The sequence below is a fragment of the Perognathus longimembris genome, chromosome 7, assembly GCF_023159225.1.
Source record: "Perognathus longimembris pacificus isolate PPM17 chromosome 7, ASM2315922v1, whole genome shotgun sequence".
NCBI classification, from domain to species: Eukaryota; Metazoa; Chordata; class Mammalia; order Rodentia; family Heteromyidae; genus Perognathus; species Perognathus longimembris.
Window position 1 is genome coordinate 81,780,179 of NC_063167.1, and position 20,496 is coordinate 81,800,674.

A 20,496-nucleotide genomic window follows, 5' to 3' on the forward strand; every position below is an offset into this window, starting at 1 on the left:
GATCTTATAATTTGTGATTTCTAATAGCCTTGGAGAACAGGAAGAGTGACTTACTTCCCCTTTGCAATGTGTTCAACCAAAATCCGTAGTACATTCTTATGCTGCTTTATGTAGGCAATTTAAAATAGACTGGCTGACATGTAGGTTGCCATTTAGTTTGTAATTGTTCATGTCTATTTCTGTGAGAAGAACCAAAGTACATTGTTTGTGTACTCACAGATGCATGACGTTTCTGGACTTTTTTCTCTTGTTAAAAATGGTGATATTGAATGAGATATTGTTTTGCTAGTCATTGAGTGTAGTGAGAGGAAATGATTAAGAAGAACAAGGTTGTTAAACATAAAGGAGGTAAACATTTTGCTTGTGCTTGCTTATGATAATTAAGACTTAATGATGTCTTCAGGAGAAAGCAGATTATAAATCAGGCACCTTGACATATAAGAGGTCTGAGAATTAAGTCCCAGGAGTGAAAGGAAAGACTTTAAATCTTGTTTCCTTTCTGTCTCCCATGTTCCCTTGTTAGTTAGGGCTTTGTAGTTTAGCTCTTTGCAGAGTTGCTTTTATGCGTGTGCCCATCTGGGGCTTGAACTCAGGGCCTGGGTGCTGTCCCTGAGCAGTTTGCTCAAGGCTAGCACTCTACCACTTGAGCAACACCTCCCACTTTAATTTTTTTTTTTTTTTTGACAAACTCATTGGAGGTAAGAGACTCATGGACTTTCCTGCCTAGGCTGGCTTTGAACTGTGATCTTCAGCTCTCAGACTCCTGAGTAGCTAGAATTATAAATGTGAACCACTGGTGCCCAACTAAAACCCCAGGTTTTGCACAAATCTGTGGCAGACACAATATTGAGGATCAGAGGAATTGGAGACGAGCCCGTTTTTCTTACAGTCTCCTTGGGGGAAGCTGGACAAATCAATCAAGAACAGCATGGAAGTGGAGGAAGAATCTGCTTGAAGAGGACAGAGATCTTCTGATGATGTACATTGGAGTTCTGGCTTCCTTGGCAGGGAGGTTGAAGGAAGGGGAGGAGAGGAACATCTCAGTGCTGCCATGGAGAAGAGTGGGCTGAGGTCCCGTCAGGTCCCTTCTGGACCTGGACTCTGTATGTGCCCTTGCAGCCTGTTATTTCACCAGGCTGCAGTTGCTGGTGTCACCTGCCCGTGTGCTGGTTCCTGTGCAGATTGTAAGAAGGACATAAATCAAGTACGTGTTGATAGAATTGCAGCCATACTGGAGATTTGTCTTCTCTCCTGTCTCCTCTTGGCTGCCTTCTGAGGTTTTAGGAGTGGAGAGAGGAGGGAGAGCAAAGACCTGGGTATGGCCTTGCCTCTAAGTACCTTCTATAAATAAGCAAGTAGAAACTGTACGAGCCAGAGTTATTTTATTTTATTTCTGTGCCAGTCTTGAGGTTTGAATTCAGTGCCTGGATGTTGTTTCTGAACATTTTTCTTTTTGCCAGTCCTGGGCTTGACCTCATGGCTTGGGCACTGTCCCTAAGCTTCTTTTTGCGCTCCCGCTCTCACTCTCTCTGTTTTCTATATTTGCTTGATCTGGTTCTTTTACACCATTGCTATGCTGTCACATTGGTTTTCCAGAAGCTTCTTTGTGGGAGAAATTTAATGGACGCAGAAATGGTTGGAAGGACAATTTCAAGCTCTTACATCTATGTCCCCATGTCACCACCCCACTGGGAGACTCTTCTCAGCATTTGTTTCTTTTTTTAAAACAACTAAAATATTACACAAATAGCAGGGAATCAACTGCCAACACCTGCCGAGCCAGCCAGCAGCGAAAAGGGAATCCTGAATGAGGGGGGCGAGGATTAAAGAAAAGGAAAAACAAGGCAAGAGAAAAAAGACAAGAGGCAAAGATGGGGTACGGGAGGTCTGCATCTCGAGATTGAAACTCAAGACTGCAGCCATGTTTATTCTTAACTTCCAGTTTATATGCAGTTTGAGAACCAGGAAACAGCATAGGCTTAAAATTCCAGAACACAAAAAGGCTTGGAGTTAGCAATACCCGATGATAGCTAAGACAGGATGAGGTTGGTTAACATAAGAATGGACTCATGGCAGACATAGTAAAGCATTTCCGATTTTCCATCTCAGCTCCCAACACCAACATGGAAGAATAGCCTCTCAGAAAGCCAAGGTGAATCCTCCATTTTGCAAAATATAAGTGGGATTAACATGTAGACACAGGTTTCTTTATAAAATGCAACTATGTTGCATTTTGTTGTAAAGTTATTATTATTATTATTATTATTATTATTATTTTTTGGCCAGTCCTGGGCCTTGGACTCAGGGCCTGAGCACTGTCCCTGGCTTCTTCTCGCTCAAGGCTAGCACTCTGCCACGTGAGCCACAGCGCCGCTTCTGGCCGTTTTTTCTGTATATGTGGTGCTGGGGAATCGAACCTAGGGCCTCGTGTATCCGAGGCAGGCACTCTTGTCACTAGGCTATATCCCCAGCCCCTATTATTATTTTTTTTAAAGACTATAGCATCTAGTCCTGTGGATTGAGTAAATATCCTCAGGGAATGGTGATTAGTAAATTTATAAGTTTGGTTAGACTTCTATATTTTTTTTTTTTGCCAGTCCTGGGCCTTGGACTCAGGGCCTGAGCACTGTCCCTGGCTTCTTCCCGCTCAAGGCTAGCACTCTGCCACTTGAGCCACAGCGCCGCTTCTGGCCGTTTTCTGTATATGTGGTGCTGGGGAATTGAACCTAGGGCCTCGTGTATCCGAGGCAGGCACTCTTGCCACTAGGCTGTATCCCCAGCCCTAGACTTCTATATTAAGCCATGCGTTGCTTTATGAATCACCAATTGCTTATTGGTGAGATTACATTATCTGAGTATTGAAATAGAGTTATAAATTCGAAGATGCTTCTGAAAATTGCATTTATCATTGTTCACAGGCTTCAAGGGGTTGAATAACCACCAGATTTGCTTTTAAGAAATCATCTAGAAGTATTTGCAGATAAAGTCTAAGAGGATTTAACTTCCCATGTTGATTTGTTATTATTTTATCAAATTCATAAAATTTGATACTTAATAGCTTGCCTATATATTGTGTACACACATTTTACATTTGATGAGTAATGTTCTGTAATGATCATTTATCTGTAGACTCCAGGGCAGGTGCTCCACTTCTAACAATGATAGACATTTTATATCCAATTGATTTAAGGGATAGGAGAATTAAAAGAAACACAGTGTGATATATAGTAGTTAAGTGAGAGTATGACCAGTTGACATTTAGGCAATATAAACAATGCAGATTACAGTGGTGGAACTTTTCCTATGTAGTTAATAAAAAAAGTTCCTGTGTCTTAATAGTATATGCTAGAATCATGGCTCTCAAGAATCAAATATCTAAGAAGTGAAATTAAACTTCAATCCTAGGGAGGTTTGAGGTCAGTGTGGGCAAAGAGGTCTCGAGACCCCCTCTCAACTAAGAAATAGCTGGTTGTGGTGATTTGCACTTGCCATCTGAGCTGTCAGGTGACTGAGGTTTAAGGACTACTCTCTGAAGCCAGGCTGGACAGACAAGTTTGATTTTCAATTCACCAGCAAAAAGCTGGAAGGAGAGGCTTGGTAAATGGTAGAGTGCCTGATTGGAGGTTAAAAAAGCCAAGGGGGAATGCAAAGCCCCAAAGAAGCACAAAATGATGGAAGAAAACCATAGCAAAACCTTGTGTGCATCTGCCATTCCTGTGAGAAGTGCAGGTCACCGAGGCCTTGGCAAAATGCAAGACCAAAGCAAAAGTAACTAGGACAAAAAGGGCTTCAGGAATGACTTAAGTGGTAGAGTACCTGCCTAGCCAAGTGCATAAAGCAATTCCAGTACTGCCAAAGTAAAGAAAAAAACAAAGGGAAGTAATTGAGTTCTTCCTACCTGAGCATCAAAGCCAGTTAAGGAGAAAAAAAAAATCACGCATGCACAGGTAAAAAAATAAGAAAGCACTTGTTAAGTATTTTTATTGAGGAGGTTTGTAGGGCTTCCTGGCAAGGACAGGGTACTTTGGTAAAAGAGATACATGTGTACCACCAAGTAAATAGTGGTGATACACCAAGCACAGTGCATGGAAATCCTTTTGTCAAGTTGTATCGATCAAAAGTCTGGGAAAACTTTCTCCATTGGGTTTATAGATTGTAATAGCTTGTGGATAAGTATCCAGTAGCTAGCTAGTATGCAGTATACATACATTTCCCCCTTAGAAGTAGAAAAAGGAAAGCCAGACTGATTAGAAGATGCTTTGAAATTTGTTTTATTCTGAAAAGATTTTTTAGCAACATTAGCATATCTAGTAAAATTTCAATATTAAATGTAGACTTTAATTTTTTTTTTTAGGATTCAAAGCTTTTAACACTTCCTAACTGCTTTAGTTACTTCACATTAAAAAAAAAAAAAAAAGCAAATGTGAAACTAAGTGCTGGTGGCTCATGCCTGTAGTCCCAGCTACTAAGGAGGATGAGATCTGAGCATTTGAAGCCAGCCTGGGCAGGAAATTGTGGGACTCTGGAGGTGGTGCTGTGGCTCAAGTAGTAGAGCACTAGCCTGGAGAAAAAGAAGTTCAGGGCCATTGCCCACGATTGGCACAAGAAGAAGACAAAGATGGGGCTGGGAATATGGCCTACTGGCAAGAGTGCTTGCCTCCTACACATGAAGCCCTGGGTTTGATTCCTCAGCACCACATATATAGAAAAAGCCAGAAGTGGCACTGTGGCTCAAGTGGCAGAGTGCTAGTGTTGGGCAAAAAGAAGCCAGGGACAATGCTCAGGCCCCAAGTCCAACCCCAGGAATGGTTAAAAAAAAAAAAAAAAAAAGAGGACAAAGAAGAATGAGGAGGAGGAAGAAGGAAGAAGGAAGAAGAAGAAGATGAAGAAGAAGAAGAAGAAGAAGAAGAAGAAGAAGAAGAAGAAGAAGAAGAAGAAGAAAAATGTATAATATGTTTGTATAAAACCCATGGATAGTAAAGAATACCATAGAACGTGCTTCCTTCTCCCTCTCTCCCTCCTTTGCAGCCTCATTTCTGAGTCAACTGTTAGCAGTTTGAATTCACTGAATTTAAAAATCAAGTAAAATGGCATTTAGGGACTTGGAGGGGTTTTCTAGATATTTATCAATTTATCTATCTGTCTAGATCTATACCTATAGATAGATCTATATCTATCTATATCTAGATAGATCAATAGAGATAGATACAGTGATATCTAATTTTTTTTTTTCTGTTTTGGGGCTTGAACTCAGGGCCTAGGCACTATCTCTGAGCTTCTTTTATTCTCACTTGATCAACTTGCGCCACAGGGCCAATTCCAGCCTTTTCCGAGTAGTGTATTGGCGGCAAGAGTCAAATAGACATTTTTGCCTGGGCTGGCTTTGAACTGTGGTGTTTAGATCTCAGCCTTCTGAGTAGCTGGGATTATAGGCATGAGCCACTGACACCTGGCTTTTCCAGAGTTTTAGAGTCAGATCTGTGTTCAAGTTTGAGCAACAATGTAAGTTTGGATAGTTCCTCACTTTTCAGAGCTTTAGCTTTCTTGATAGCAAAGCAATCAGGCCCATTTGTCTCTTCTCCCTCCTTGCCTTTTTAATAAGGTAACATGTCTAGGAATCCATGCTGTTACTTTTTTTTTTCTTGGAACAGTGGGATTTTTTATTTTTTTTGAGTGGCCTTGCATGCATTCATTCATGAATACACTCATTCACTCAGGCATTCATTTGAGTCTTGCAGTATGTTCCCACTCTCACTAAGTAGCTGCCTTCAGGTGGTAGAAGGACATCATGTGAAAGTAATCTTGCTGGTATTTAGATGGCCTTTGTTGGGTTTCACTTGCACTCATTCATAATTGACTACTGGGATAAAAATAAAAACAAAGGCTATTGTGTGACAGTGTGAGAACATGGGTCACGTGTGCTAAGCATGCAGGTAAGATGACTGGCAGAACACTGAAGGTGCTAGGATAAAGAAGTATCTTCTGGAATCTTTTGACTCCCTCTAGTAGAACCATCACTTCCAAGTAAAGGGGACTTAAACATAATTGCCTGCATGGAGGGAAATGGGTTTTGGCTTTTCAGAGGTTGTTGTCGCTTTAATGATAGAATCCACACTCTGAAGCTTTTCCTTTTAGCAGAGTCATAGTCAACCTTCAGACACTGTGGTCTTTTTAGCCTTGAGCAATCACTGCATTAGAACCAGATCTGCTACTCTCACCCATTAGAGCACTGTAAAGTCATGCTGTAACATTGGTTTCTGGAAATAGTCCTCAAGCCTAAGGTTGATTTCAGTGGATTTTGCAGTTATGTGAGCTACAAGGAGAGTTGTAATTTTCTATAGAACTGTATCCACATTTGTATTTGTGTGTGTGTGTGCGTGTGCATGTGTATGTGTGTGCGTGTGTGTGTGTGTGTGTGTGTGTGTGTGTGTGTGATGGTACTGGAGCTTGAACTCAGGACCTCACACTCTTGTTTAGCTTTATCCCACTTGAGCCACACCTTCACTTCTGGCTTTTTTTTTTTTTTTTTTTTCTTGGTTGATTGGAGATAAGGGTTTCTTGGATTTTCTTTCTGGGCTTGCTTTGAACTGGGATCCTCAGGTCTCAGTCCTCAGCCTGCTGAGTAGGTAGGATTATGAGCCACCATGTGTGGCTACAGCAGTACTTTTAAAGTCAATAGATTTCTGATGTTGGCTTTGGTTGCTCTGTGTGTGTGTGTGTGTGTGTGTGTGTGTGTGTGTGTATCAGACCCTCCCTTCACTTGTCAAATTAATATAAGGCTTTGTTAGTAAAGTCTGGTATCTTAAAAAAAAATCAATTTTAATATTCTTTCCTTGGGGAAATCAGGATGAATTGCTTTCTAGTTTTGGTATTATTATTATTATTATTATTATTTTTGCCAGTCCTGGGCCTTGGACTCAGGGCCTGAGCACTGTCCCTGGCTTCTTTTTTTTTTTTTTTTTGCTCAAGACTAGCACTCTGCCACTTGAGCCACAGCGCCACTTCTGGCCATTTTCTATATATGTGGTGCTGGGGAATCGAACCCAGGGCTTCATGTATACAAGGCAAGCACTCTTGCCACTAGGCCATATTTCCAGTCCCTTGTTCTGGTATTATTAATAAGTAAATATGTGTGATACATTGCTAGTGGATTAACTTAAAGCTCAAAGAAGCTTTGTAAGTGGAGCAGGAAATCTTACTTTTACAAAGTTCAGACTCTACCAGTCTTTTTTTTTGGGGGGGGGCGGGTGGGGCCAGTCCTGGGCCTTGGACTCAGGGCCAGAGCACCATCCCTGGCTTCTTCCCGCTCAAGGCTAGCACTCTGCCACCTGAGCCACAGTGCCCCTTCTGGCCATTTTCCATATATATGGTGCTGGGGAATCAAACCGAGAGCCTCATGTGTAGGAGGCAAGCACTCTTGCCACTAGGCCATATTCCCAGCCCCAGACTCTACCATTCTTGCAATTGAAATGCATAGGGTTTTTGACATTGGGACACATTAAGGAAGTAATGCCATAATCTAAATAGAGAGGATGTTAAGGATTAAATCAGATTGAAACTATAGATGAAACTGACTAAGGTCCTCAGTCAGAAATGAAATATTAAATTGCACTTGGAATAAAACCAAAGTCCCCCTGTAGTTACAAACCCCTTCTCATTCTGCCCACAGCCATGCAGCATGTCTTTGCCTCCCTTCCTGCTTCCCCCTGCCCTCACCACACTGCCCTCTGTGTCTACTCCCAGGTTCTTCCCTACAAGGACCTTTCTCTGGCCTTCCCTCTCTGTCTTCAAAGTGCTCTTCTTGCCCATGGCTCAGCTTATGATTCATTCTCCTCCACCCAGTTCTCCTTCACTCAGTCCCACTCCCAACACCAGCTGGTCCCTGCCTCCCTCTTTTCTTCTCTTTCCCGAGCCATGATTATTTCTTCTTCAGAGCTTAGCATGTCCTTGTTTTTATTCATTCTTCTCTTGCTCCACAATAACGTGAGTTCTGTTAAAGGAGGTACCAGTCCTCGACACAGGGCCTGGCATGTGTGGGAAGACATAGATTTACTAAGTGGAAAGTTGTTTACCGGTTTTAATAGCTCCTTTTTGGTTGTTTCTCATTGGGAGTGGGAGCCTCTTTTTTTTTTTTTCTGCCAAGGGTCACTGGATATTTATAACAGGTCATAAAAATGATCAATACAGCCTTGTGCAGCCCATGAGACACATGCAGGAAGCATATGTGAACCATGTGATTTTTTTTTTTTTTTTTTGCCAGTCCTGGGCCTGGGACTCAGGGGCTGAGCACTGTCCCTGGCTTCCTTTTGCTCAAGGCTAGCACTCTGCCACTTGAGCCACAGCGCCACTTCTGGCCATTTCTGTATATGTGGTGCTGGGGAATCGAACCCAGGGCTTCATGTATACAAGGCGAGCACTCTTGCCACTAGGCCATATCCCCAGCCCCAACCATGTGATTTTATTGGCTATCTATGATGACTTTTTTTTGGGGGGGGGGGAGGAGGTCCTGGAGTTTGAACTCAGGGCCTGGGCACTGTCCCTGAGCTTCTTTTGCTCAAGGCTAGCACTCTACCACTTGAGCCACAGCACCACTTCTGGCTTTTTATGTTTATGTGGTACTGAGGAATTGAAGTCAGGGCTTCATGCATGCTAGGCAAGCACTAGGGCAAGCACTCTAAAGCCACCACTAAATCACATTCCCAGCCCCTATCTACAATCTATAGCTAGATGCTCCCCACCGTGGAGGATAACTTATCTCCCTGGACTGAGGCATTTGAGGATCCCTGGTTTTAAGAACCAGGGATGGAGCTATGCATGCCCCTGCTGTGTGTCAGTCCGAAGGGCTTGTGTGATCAATCCTTGATGGCCACTTCGAAGCTCTGCCTTTCCCCATCTTCCCACCTAAGGTTGTTGCTCAGCTTTTGATTGAAAAGGTTAAACTAAAATGAAAACCTAGCAGCTGGGAGGTGTCTGAAGATCAACAGCACTGCAGTTGTAGAAGAACAGCAGTGCAGATTTCCTGAGTAATTAGTTTTGTGTCATTCTTGGGTGTGTTCTAAATGTCACTGTGTGTCTGTCTTAGGTGATCTATTTAAAGAAGACACCAGAAGAAGCCTACCGAGCACTGCTGTCGGGCTCTAACCCCCCCTACCTTCCTTTCAGGTAGGATTCCTCAGGGGCGTGGCGTAGGCGTGACATAGGCGTGGCTCTGGAGCACCCTGTGTGGAGTTGGGTTATGGGGTTTTCTGTTTGAAGACTGACCATGTGTTATGCTTTGTGGGATGAGAGGAGATGGTACAACACTGCCCCAGGTTGAATGGCCAGATGCTAGTTTTCAATCATTTTGCAGATTCCCTAGCTAGCAAGAATAAAATAACTCTCCTTTTAGGAAAGCTGGGGACCTAGAATACAACCACTTTGGTACCACCAGGACCACTGGTTTAGTGGGGGTCCTACATCCCCTGTGTAGGGGACACATCTGGCTGCCATCCTCCCACTGCAGTGCTGGGGAAGATTGTTGTGTATGTATCACCTACAAAAGCTCTTCAAAACTCTGGAGTCAGTTTGAGCTTAGTTAAAAAGTAGAAGACAACATGTAGTGAGGTGCCCACGCACCTGCCTAACAGGCTCTGGGTTTCATCTCCAGCTTGCAAAGCCAAACCAAACAACTTCCCCAGACAACCCCCACAAGCCCCGAAATAACATACAAAGTCATCTGATAGAACTGTGAATGAGTCTAGTATTTTTGCCCTTTTGCTTCTTTGTGTGTCCAAACCTTTGAGCCTGTGTATGGCTTATTGTTACCGTTACCATGGTCACCAATCATGAGAGAAAGGAAGGGAGAGTGGAGGAGGAAGAAGAGGAGGCCTCTTTGCTTGTCTGCCTCCCATTCTTCTGTGTGCGCAGAGAGCATAATCATGTAAAGTGTGTGCAGCCAATGTTCAGTGAATAAAGTAAGACAGCAAAGGGACACAGGAGCCAGAGAGCTGGGGGTGAGGTGGGGAGGAAGGTCAGGGGAGAAGCTATACCTAGTGTGTTTGATCTTCCTAGGGAGATCCAGGGTTAAGAGTGAGACCCCTCAAGCAATCTGCATGTAATAAGCCAATTAGCCACTGAAGGGAAAGATAAAAAGTGAAAAATCCCATAAAGAAAAATTTTAAGGAAGTTTAAAGTTTTTAAAACTTCTCTTGAAGTTCTAATGGCTTCAATAATTTCAAAGCCCTTTGTAAAATGCACTTCTATTTTGGGCTAAAAGGTAATGAATAACATTATCAGTAGTCCTACATCAGCTTTTTTTGGTGTGTGTGTGTGTGTGTGTGTGTGTGTGTGTTGTGTGCGCGCGCTTGCACCAATTCTGGAGCTTGAACTCAGGGCCTGGGTGTTGTCCCTGAGCTTTTTTGCTTAAGGCTAGTACTCTACCACTTGAGCCATAGCTCTACTTCACACTTTTTGGTGGTTAATTGGAGATAAGAGACTCACTGACATTCCTGCCCAGGCTGGCTCTGAACGGCAATCCTTAGATCTCAGCATCCTAAATAGGTAGGATTACAGATGTGAATCACTAGATGCTTGGCTTCTATCTCAGTTCTAAGAGAAGTGGGTAAGCAAAGTAGACAGGAGTTCTGAAGTCTCCCTCTGTTCTTACTGTCAGTAGTAATCATAGGAAACATGGACCAGTTACCTGTCCCTCGGAGCCCCAGTTTCTGTGTCTCTAAAAAGTTTCAAGATTTTTCTAGGATAAATAGGTAATGCAGACATCCCTGTGCCTGGCATAATACCAAGGTTGTACTTGTTCTCCACACAAAATGTTATTACTGTTAATGTGAAATCCGTATTATCTATAGTAATTATGAAAAGTAGGTGCAAAATTATATATTTATTTATATTTATGTAGGCACAAAAGAGCTGTAAAGTGGTTAGATTGAACAAAGAGAAGAAAAGATATATTTCTGTTTCATTAGTCAGTTGAACCTTGATCTCTTTTTCTCCCCTGCCTCCCTCCTTCCCTCCCTCCCTCCCTCCCTCCCTCCCTCCCTCCCTCCCTCTCCCTCCACCCCTCTCTCCCTCTCTCCCTCCCTCCCTCCCTCCCTCCCTCCCTCCTTTCTCTCATGCTGGTATTGAGACTTGAACTCAGGATTCTATTCTCTTGCTTGGCCTTCATCTTTCAGGGCTGGTGCTCTACCTCTTGAGCCACAGCTCCACTTAAAGCCTTTTTCTGGTTAATTGGAAATGGAGTTACATGGTCTTTTCTTCTCTGTCCAGCTTTGAACCTTGATGCTCCAGGTATCAGTCTTCTTAGTGGCTGGGATTACAGGTGTGAGCCACTGGTACTTGGCTAGATTGCACTTTTTTTAGTGCCAGTCCTGGGGCTTGAACTCAGGGCCTGAGCACTGTCCCTGGCTTCTTTTTTGCTCAAAGTTAGCACTCCATCATTGGAGCCACAGCACCACTTCTGGCTTTTTCTATATTTGTGGTGCTGAGGAATGAAACCCAGGCCTTCATGTATGCAAGGCAAGCACTCTACCACTAGGCTATATTCCCAGCCCTTAGATTACACTTTATCTTCAGTGTCTGCATTTTTTTTTTTTTTTTTGGCTCTGGCTATACTTACAGTAATCTAGTGGAAATTGAATATAATTGTTTTATTGTTTAATTCTTAAGAACAGGATTTTTGAAGCTGAGATTGATGTGCTCTCTTTTACTCAAATGCCCACATTCCCATATATGCTGTGTATTGATGGAGTTGTCTAAGTATAAATAATGTCATTCCTCAAAATTTATTTATTTAGCAAACATTTATGTGAGCATTTTCATTTTTTCTGTGGAAACTTAGCAGACTCTTTGCCTATAATCAATCCCCTATTACATTTTATGTATAACAATGTAACATACACCATTAAGCAAACTTCTGGTGATATAATTATTTGTTTGTGTGGCTGATTCTTCTCTGGAGGGCTGAGGTTAGGTTATTTGCCTATTGGAGTCCCTAAGGAATAAGTACAAGCATTTGCTGCTTTTCCTTTTTTTTTTCCCCCTATTCTGACCACTGCCATAGTCCTATGGGTCTAAAAATAATTAGGAAACTTGATACTGGGTATGGAGAACTCTCTGTCCAGTATGTATAAAGGTAGAGACACAAAAAAACAATTGCAATGATTTATTAGAGTTAGGAGGTAAGTGGTGTGGGAATACCAAGGAAGGAGTTTATCTTTGGGCTGGACTTGGAGGAGATATCAAGAATAGGCCTAGTCAGGTGTCATGCATGTAATCCTAGCTACTCAGGAGGCTGGGATTTGAAGCCAGCCCTGGCAGGAAAGTCCATGAGACTCTTATCTCCAGTAAACCACCAAAAAAGCTGAAAATGTCGCTGTGGCTCCAGTGGTAGAGCGCTATCCTTGAGCAAAAGAGCTCAGGGACAGTGCCCAGGCCCCAAGTTCAAGCCCCAGGACCCCCCTCCCCCCAAAAAAAGAATAGGCCCCATAGGACTGCCTTTCAGGATAAGGGGAAAATGTGGAGAATAACAGTTCAAGTACTTTTCATTTATATGGTTTTAGAAAATAGTAGTTTGTGAGGTAGGATGATAAGTAGTAAAATGTTTGCAGTATAGGTACTCTATTATAACCAAAGAAGTTGATTTGATTTTTTTTTTTTGCTCAAGGCTAGCACTCTGCCACTTGAGCCACAGTGCCACCTCTGACCATTTTCTACATAAGTGGTGCTGAGGAATTGAACTCAGGGCTTCATGTATACAAGGCAAGCACTCTTGCCACTAGGCAACATTCCCAACCCCTTTGATTTTTTTTTTTTTTGTGTGTGGGGGGGTCCTTTTCTTTTTGGAGTTATATTTAAAGTGTGTGTGTGTGTACACATGTCACAGTATACATGATAAAAATTGTCATTCTACTCTACATAGCTTATGAAGTCTATGAATTTTAACAATAAAATCATTTTCTCCATTTTGGATGATATGTATATTATGTTCCTTTTGTTTAGCAACATCTGTTCTCTGCTTCACTCATTCATTCCTTCTTTCCCATTCCCACCCATGGGATTCTTAGTTCCCTGCCATCTATGTCCAATGTCGTGATGGTCCCCTCTGCTGTATTATTATTGTTGTTATTATTATTACTATTCTCACACACTTTCCACTCATTCTGTGTCCTCTTTTCTTTTTACTGTATTTTGGTATACTGCCTATTCTTGATTAAATTAAGAACAGTTAACTCTAGTGGTTCGGTATGACCCTCAAGGACTGTTGCAATGTTATTTCTTGTAAGTATTGGGGTATTCCATTAAATTGTAAGGTATTTGTATCAGAACCTGTACTTTTATGGCTAGCCAGTGTATTTATGCAGTGACTTTAGCTGAAAACTAGAAGAAAGGGAGACTTTTCATTTATTTTCATTCTTTGAGACCATTGGTCTTTGGTGCCTACTTGGCAGCTGGCCTTCACAGGAACAAGGGCCTTTCAGTTCTGGGGCTCTCAGCTGAGCTTGAATTGGCAAGCCTGGGATTTTTCTTTTGAGGTCTCTTCCTTCAGCATACTACCAAATTTAGTGTATTAATTGCTGCCTGCTTAAGTCCCATGGAACCACTGGCCCTAGATAGAATCTCTGATTGTTTCCATGGCTGTTAACCATTTTCAAATCTACATTCTTGAGTGTGCATAAAACAGTGTCGGTGAAAATTTCGAGTTTCACAAGATGTTGTAAGTTCACTTTTCCATGGCACAACTCTTCTTTGAGATCTTTTTGGTGCTTCCTAATTCATTTGGTTCCTCCTTCCTTTATTGGCTTTTATGCATTAGTTCAGTAAGTGTTGTGGTGTTGGTGACATCCCATCCAATAGAATAAAACTGATGGCAGTCAGATGACCTATCTCTAGTTGTTAGTGGTGCTTTCATTTGTTTGGTTTTTAGTCTCCTCTAGGAGAGGTTCAGGGATATAAATCTGTATAGTCATCATCATCATCATCATCATCATCATCATCATCACCACCACCACCACCACCACCACCACCACCAAGGAATGTTGCAACCTTGGGAAGCCATAAAAATTACTGACGCCTGGTTGGGTTCCACTGCCAGAAATATTGATGTGATTAATTGATTTAAGGTGAAGGCTGGGCATCGGATTTTCTTTTTTTTGGGCAATACTAGGGTGTGAACTCTGGGCCTCAAGTTTGCTAGGCAAGCACTTCATCATTTGAGCCAGCAGTTCTTTTTTTAAAAAAATATTTATTTATTTATTTTTCTTTATTGTCAAAGTGAAATACAGAGGGGTTACAGTTTCATACGTAAGGCAGTGAGTACATTTCTTGTTCAACTTGTTACCTCCTCCTTCATTTCCCCCCTCCCTCCTTCTCTCCCTGCCACCCCCATGAATTGTACAGTTGGTTTACACCAAATGGTTTTGTAAGTATTGCTTTTGGAATCATTTGTCTTTTTATCCTTTGTCTCTCTGTTTTGGCATTCCCTTTCCCTTCACTAGTTCTAATACACGTATATACAGTATCCAGAGTACTCAGATGAGATACAGTGATAACGAGGGTTACAACCACAGGAAGGGCATACAAGAGAAACAAAAACAAAGCTACGGTTTCACATTGCATGTTGAAAATAATTACAACAATGATATAACACTTGTTCCATAACATGGAGTTCATTTCACTTAGCATCATCTTATATGTTATTGAGGGCATAGCTACTGGATCCAGTAGTTCTTGAGTGTTGGATTTTTAAAAACCTAGCTATTGTAATATACGAATATATGGCTAAGGTAGAGAACTGATTTATGAGATATCCTGTGGGCTAGGGGAAGTGAGTGTATTATTCTCTATCCTGGAGATTTATCAAGCACATTTCTATTTATGAAGGATTTTGATTGGTTTTGAATGCTGAAGTAATCTGTATAATTGTGTTAAATCTACCATTTCCTGAAATCCTGTTTTTCTCCTTTTCACTTCTGTTCTCATCTGTTCTGAAACCTACAGACGTGTTTCCTAATTCACACCTGTGGGGAGGAATTGATCTCTTTTTTTTTTTGGCCAGTCCTGGGCTTGGACTCAGGGCCTGAGCACTGTCCCTGGCTTCTTTTTGCTCAAGGCAACTGCTCTGCCGCTTGAGCCACAGCGCCACTTCTGGCCATTTTCCATATATGTGGTGCTGGGGAATCGAACCTAGGGCTTCATGTGTACGAGGCAAGCACTCTTGCCACTAGGCCATATTCCCAGCCCAGGAATTGATCTCTTGGGATCAGAATAATGTGCCAACATTTGTGGAACTGTTTTTGTGCTCTTTCCTGAAGGAAATAAGTGGCTTATCAAATGGTGGCATTTTATCTAACATGAACAGGAATATCTAAGTTTTCTTTCAGAGCAGATGTGAGGCCAGACAATCTTCCTTAATGAAGGATCCACAAATGTCCCACCGGTGACCCATTCACGGCATTTACTTTCAAAAGTAGCCACCCACTGTTTACGTGAAGGAAGGCGTTTGTTGTGTTTTGGGGATGACCTTAGTGATAGCCTAGTTGCTGAGCTGTGCAGCTGAGCACTAATGGGAAATCTCCAAAGCAATTATTCTAGATCGTCTGACATGCCAGAACTTGTACATCTTTTAAGAAAGGCTCCAAAGTGCCAGCCACTTAGAACTTGGCACGAGGCTGCCTTCTTTCGTCTAAAGCACAGGAAACACATATGGGTTGCTGTTAGGTATCATTGTAAAATATATATTTTCCAATAAAACGTCACTTACAGGTATGTTGTTAGTGCAAATATGGCATTGTGATTTTTTTTAACCAAAGCTAGCTTGGCATTTAACTTTGTGTTATTTCAAAGGGTAGGTAAGATCTTTTTATTATTTTTCTTGAGTTTTAAGGATGAACAAATGCAGCCATGGTACTCAATAGACACTATATAGGAAATGAACTGTGCAGGGATGAAGGGGAAAAGTAGGGGAACATGAATAAAGGGGTGACATTGTCCAAAAAGAAATGTACTCATTACCTACAACTATAATCCCTCTGCACATCAACTTAATAATAACAAAATTGTATTACAAAATGTGAAGCAATACCTTTTGTGCTCTTTTTATTGTCAGTGGCCTCACTGCTTCTTGGTGATCTTTGAGGGGAAGGGGTATCGATGCGGGTTGTAGATCTTTCATAAACCTTTGGTACAATGGAAGATAATTCACTTGGACTAGTGAGAATGTGTCAGTTTCCTGTACCTGGTTTACCTAGTTCAAGCTGTTAAATCTGTTCTCCACAGCAAGGTTGAATGTTCTAACTTGGGCTACCATGAAAAGCAGACACTTTATCAGATTTTTGAAGCAGCACTCTACAGGGAACAGAAACAAGTGTTAGGATCTCGGTGACCCATTGAGGTTAGGTATAACTGTTCTGTTTTTTGTCAACTGGAATGAGACGATGCTGTAATAATTTATGTTGTGCAGATTGGTTCAGACTACTTTTTTTCCCTGTGAGATCTACATTTTTGGATTCAGGTTAGTGGTACTAAAGTTTTGATAGTATAGTCAATGCCTAAGTCTTTGTATTCTTTATTTTATATTTCTAGTTGCCAGTCTCCTCTGCTTCTCTGGTGGGTGAAAGCTTAGATGGTCTAGCTTCTTAGTTGATAAAAGATGGTTTGGGATAAAATTTCAACCATTTACTTTTATGACAATTTAAAGACAATTTACCATTATTCTTATTTTTAAACAAAAATTGCTGTGGTGTCCAATCAAAACCCAGAGCATAGCTTTTAGTTCATTTTTCTGCCACTGTAGTTAGTTCTAGGGAGACACTAACTAACCTGTTTTTTTTTTTTGCTGCCTGTCCTGGGAGCACTGGGCACTGTCCCTGGCTTCTTTTTGCTCAAGCCTAGCACTCTACCACTTGAGCCACAGTGCCACTTCCAGCCTTTTCTGTTTATGTGGTACTGAGGTATCGAACCCAGGGCTTCATGCATGCTAGGCAAGCACTCTACCACTAAGCCACATTCCTGCTGGGTTTATGTGGCCTTTTTTTTTGGCCAGTCCTGGGGCTTGGACTCAGGGCCTGAGCACTGTCCCTGGCTTCTTCCCGGTCAAGGCCAGCACTCTGCCACCTGAGCCACAGCGCCCCTTCTGGCCGTTTTCCATATATGTGGTGCTGGGGAATCGAACCCAGAGCTTCATGTATAGGAGGCAAGCGCTCTTGCCACTAGGCCATATTCCCAGCCCCTTATGTGGCCTTTTAAGCCATGGCCTAGAATTGACTTTTACATAACTCTGTTTCTTTGTATAAGCAAGATGATAAGTGTATAGCTTGATATTATGTCCATCAGGCAGGAGATTCTATGTTTAGTTCTTTGCTTTCTTAGGTAATGGTCATGGATGGCTTTGGTCCTGACTCATGAAGATAATTGTTTGTTATTCTTTCAGGAGTCAGCTTTCTTCTGTCCACAACTCTCATCAAATACAGTTTAATCTTGTAGGCCTAAAAAATATAAGCTGGCAACATGTTCTTTTCCATGTATCTGGTACACATATGCAGTAGATTTGTTCAGAGACTGGAAGTTGTGATATATGCTGGACAATTTTGTAAATTACTTGAGGGACATAGTCTAGGTCCCAAGTATTATATAACATAGTATGTGTGTGCTATAGAGTACTTGAAATCAGTCAACTACAAAGTGAGATAAATTATAAGTTTTATGTACACATTGGATTGCAAGGTTTAGGCCAAAATATGACTGAAATCTTTAGAATTATGTTGGGTATGTGCTAAAATGGCAATCTTCTGGATATATTAGATTAAACAAATATAGTGTTGGGCTGGGGATATGGCCTAGTGGCAAGAGTGCTCGCCTCATATACATGAAGCCCTGGGTTCGATTCCCCAGCACCACATATACAGAAAATGGCCAGAAGTGGGGCTGTGGCTCAAGTGGCAGAGTGCTAACCTTGAGCAAAAAGAAGCCAGGGACAGTGCTCAGCCCCTGAGTCCAAGGCCCAGGACTGGCCAAAAAAACAAACAAACAAAAAAAACAAATATAGTGTTAAATGTATTATTATTATATGGTTATGAGAAAACTAATTATATATGGCTATCTTGTGGCAGACATTTTATTGCTGTTGGAAAGCAATGATCTAGGTTATTGTATGCTGTTAGACATCATTTAGGGTTAAAGAGTTCTTAAAATGTGTATCTGTTTGTATTGAAATACCAGTAGCTGAAGTTGGTCAGTAGCAACTAGGTGTTCAGGTGAATCTGAGTGAACCTGGTGATGATGATATATTTGTTCATTCATCCTTTCATTCAGCAACCTCTCCAACATAGCAGTGTGCCCAACATGGCACTGTTCTCTGGGTACTAACACAGGCCAGATCTCCTGTCCTTAAGCTCACAACCTGTACATTGTGGGACTGGGGCTTAGTTCTGTGCTTACACGACTTCTTTAGATGACCTCTGAGATCCTTTCCAATGTATTTCTCTCCAAATATTTGCACACTTCTGCAGGGCCCTTGCTCCCTCGCGCGTCCTCTCCCGTCCTGCGGGTGGAGTAGCTGGGGAGTGCTCTAGTGTGAGAAGCTATGGATGGTGTGTGGTCACGAATACGCCCACCCAGTCCCCTTACATTTAAATAACGGACTGAGGATGCCAGGCGTTTCGGGGATCACGTCCTGCGAAAATCCAAAGATTTTAATTCAGGGCGGGCTTTATATAGCAGTAATGGCGGCAGGAAGGGGAGGGATTTGGAGTGGCTAACTAGGCATGGCGATAGGCTGATTATAAACTGTCCATCCATCACAGTGACGTCAAGGGACTTCCTCTATGGGTGGTCATCACATCCCACAGGACTGACGCCATCTTGGCGCACATGCGGTCCCAGGCAGGAGGCGGGGCTGGTTAGAGCCACCCTTTCTGGTTCTGGACCCGGAAGAGGGTAGGAGTGGCTAACAGCCATGCCGCCCCAGGGTGGGAGAAGGGGCAGGTCTCTTGGGACCGCCCCTTAAAGCTATAGCCTGAGCCCAACACACTTCCAACTCCAGATAATTTTTTTTTTCCAGTTTTGAGGCTTGAACTCAGGGCCCAGTGCGGTCCCTGATCTTCTTTTACTCAAGGCTAGCACTCTACTACTTGAGCCATAGCACCACTTCTGACTTTTTCTGAGTAGTTTATTAGAGATAAGAGTCTCATGGACTTTGCTGCCTCGGCTAGCTTTGAACCGTGATCCTCAGACCTCAGCCTCCTGAGTAGCTAGGATTACAGGTGCCTTGGCAGAGAATTTTTGTCAAGGGAACTTGGGCAGGGAATCATGGGAATCTAGACATGTAGATCACAGTCATTCTAAATATTTGCTAGGTTCATTGTATTCTTCAATGTGGTCTCTGCATTGTAGGTACTGTTCTTTTCAATTCTTTATTCTGAGCAATGTCATGGCTACAATTCTTCCCTTGCTGTTTATTGTAAATATTCCTTTTCAGCTCTGGTTTCATTTCCTCATCATTCACACTTACAAGGTTGCTCCATTCTATGTGATTTCTTAGTTTCTTAGGTTATAGGCAGTGGTGTAATGGTAAACCAGCTTTATAAGTATAAACACTGCTGTCAATTGTTGATTTGGGCTCTTTGAATATTTAATAATCTGTTCTTGAGAGTTATACAGACAACTCTAGAACACCAGAGAATCAAGTCCTTTTGTTTAGTTATCTAATTGCTGATGGTGACTCTAGTTTTCTTTTCTGTGAAAGAAATACAAAAACAAAAATACCAAGCATCCTTTCTACTTTAAATATTCATTCATTCAGTTTTTATTAAATAACTATTTCTTTAGAGTGACCTCTTCCCAAGATGCTGTCTACGTGGAGTTTAAACACCAGTTAGTAATAGCTTTATGGTCCAATTGGCTGTGATGCCAGAGAGAAATGCTGGGGTGGATGAAGTTTAGATGGTCAAGCATGAGGCTGAGCTGAACTTGCATTTGAATGTCTGTAGACAGCGATGGGCTATAACATTACCATTCTGCACTGGGGTTAGAGATGCATGATTCATTCTTCAGTGGAGATGTATGGCTAGAAACTTTGAGTGTTTAGGGATCCATCTTATTTCCTGAATGCAGAACACTTTTGTGTTTACCAGTTCTATTTTGTTTTTATTTTCTGGAGGTTTGAACTCAGGGCCTTGTGCTTGCTTGGCTGGTACTCTACCATTTGAGCCACACCTCTCCAGTCCCATTTATCTCTGGTTATTTTTGAGCACGGATCTTGTGTCTCACACTGGCATGTGCCTGGGCTGAGATCTGCCTATTTTAAGGCTTCTCACGGTTGGGATTACAGGCAGGTACCATCACATATGGCTTCCTTTCATAGAGTTGGAGTCTCACAGATTTTTCTGCTGGGATTGGCCTAGAACTTTTGTCCTCCCAGTCTCAGGTTCCCTGGTAGCTTGGGCACCATGGGGGAGGGGGAAATCTCAAGAACTTTTCTTCCCTTGTTGACCTCAAAGTGAGATC

General features: G+C 42.1%; 1 protein-coding gene across 4 annotated transcripts in view; it reads left to right on the forward strand.

Annotated features, from left to right (window-relative positions):
* Positions 1-20,496, forward strand: part of Cdc14a (cell division cycle 14A) — a 166,842-nt gene that overhangs the window by 60,744 nt on the left and 85,602 nt on the right. For all 4 annotated transcript variants that reach the window (XM_048352046.1, XM_048352048.1, XM_048352045.1 and 1 more), the window contains exon 5: positions 9,083-9,162. In XM_048352046.1, coding sequence (XP_048208003.1) covers positions 9,083-9,162 — 80 coding nt within the window. The remainder of the gene's footprint in view (positions 1-9,082; positions 9,163-20,496) is intronic.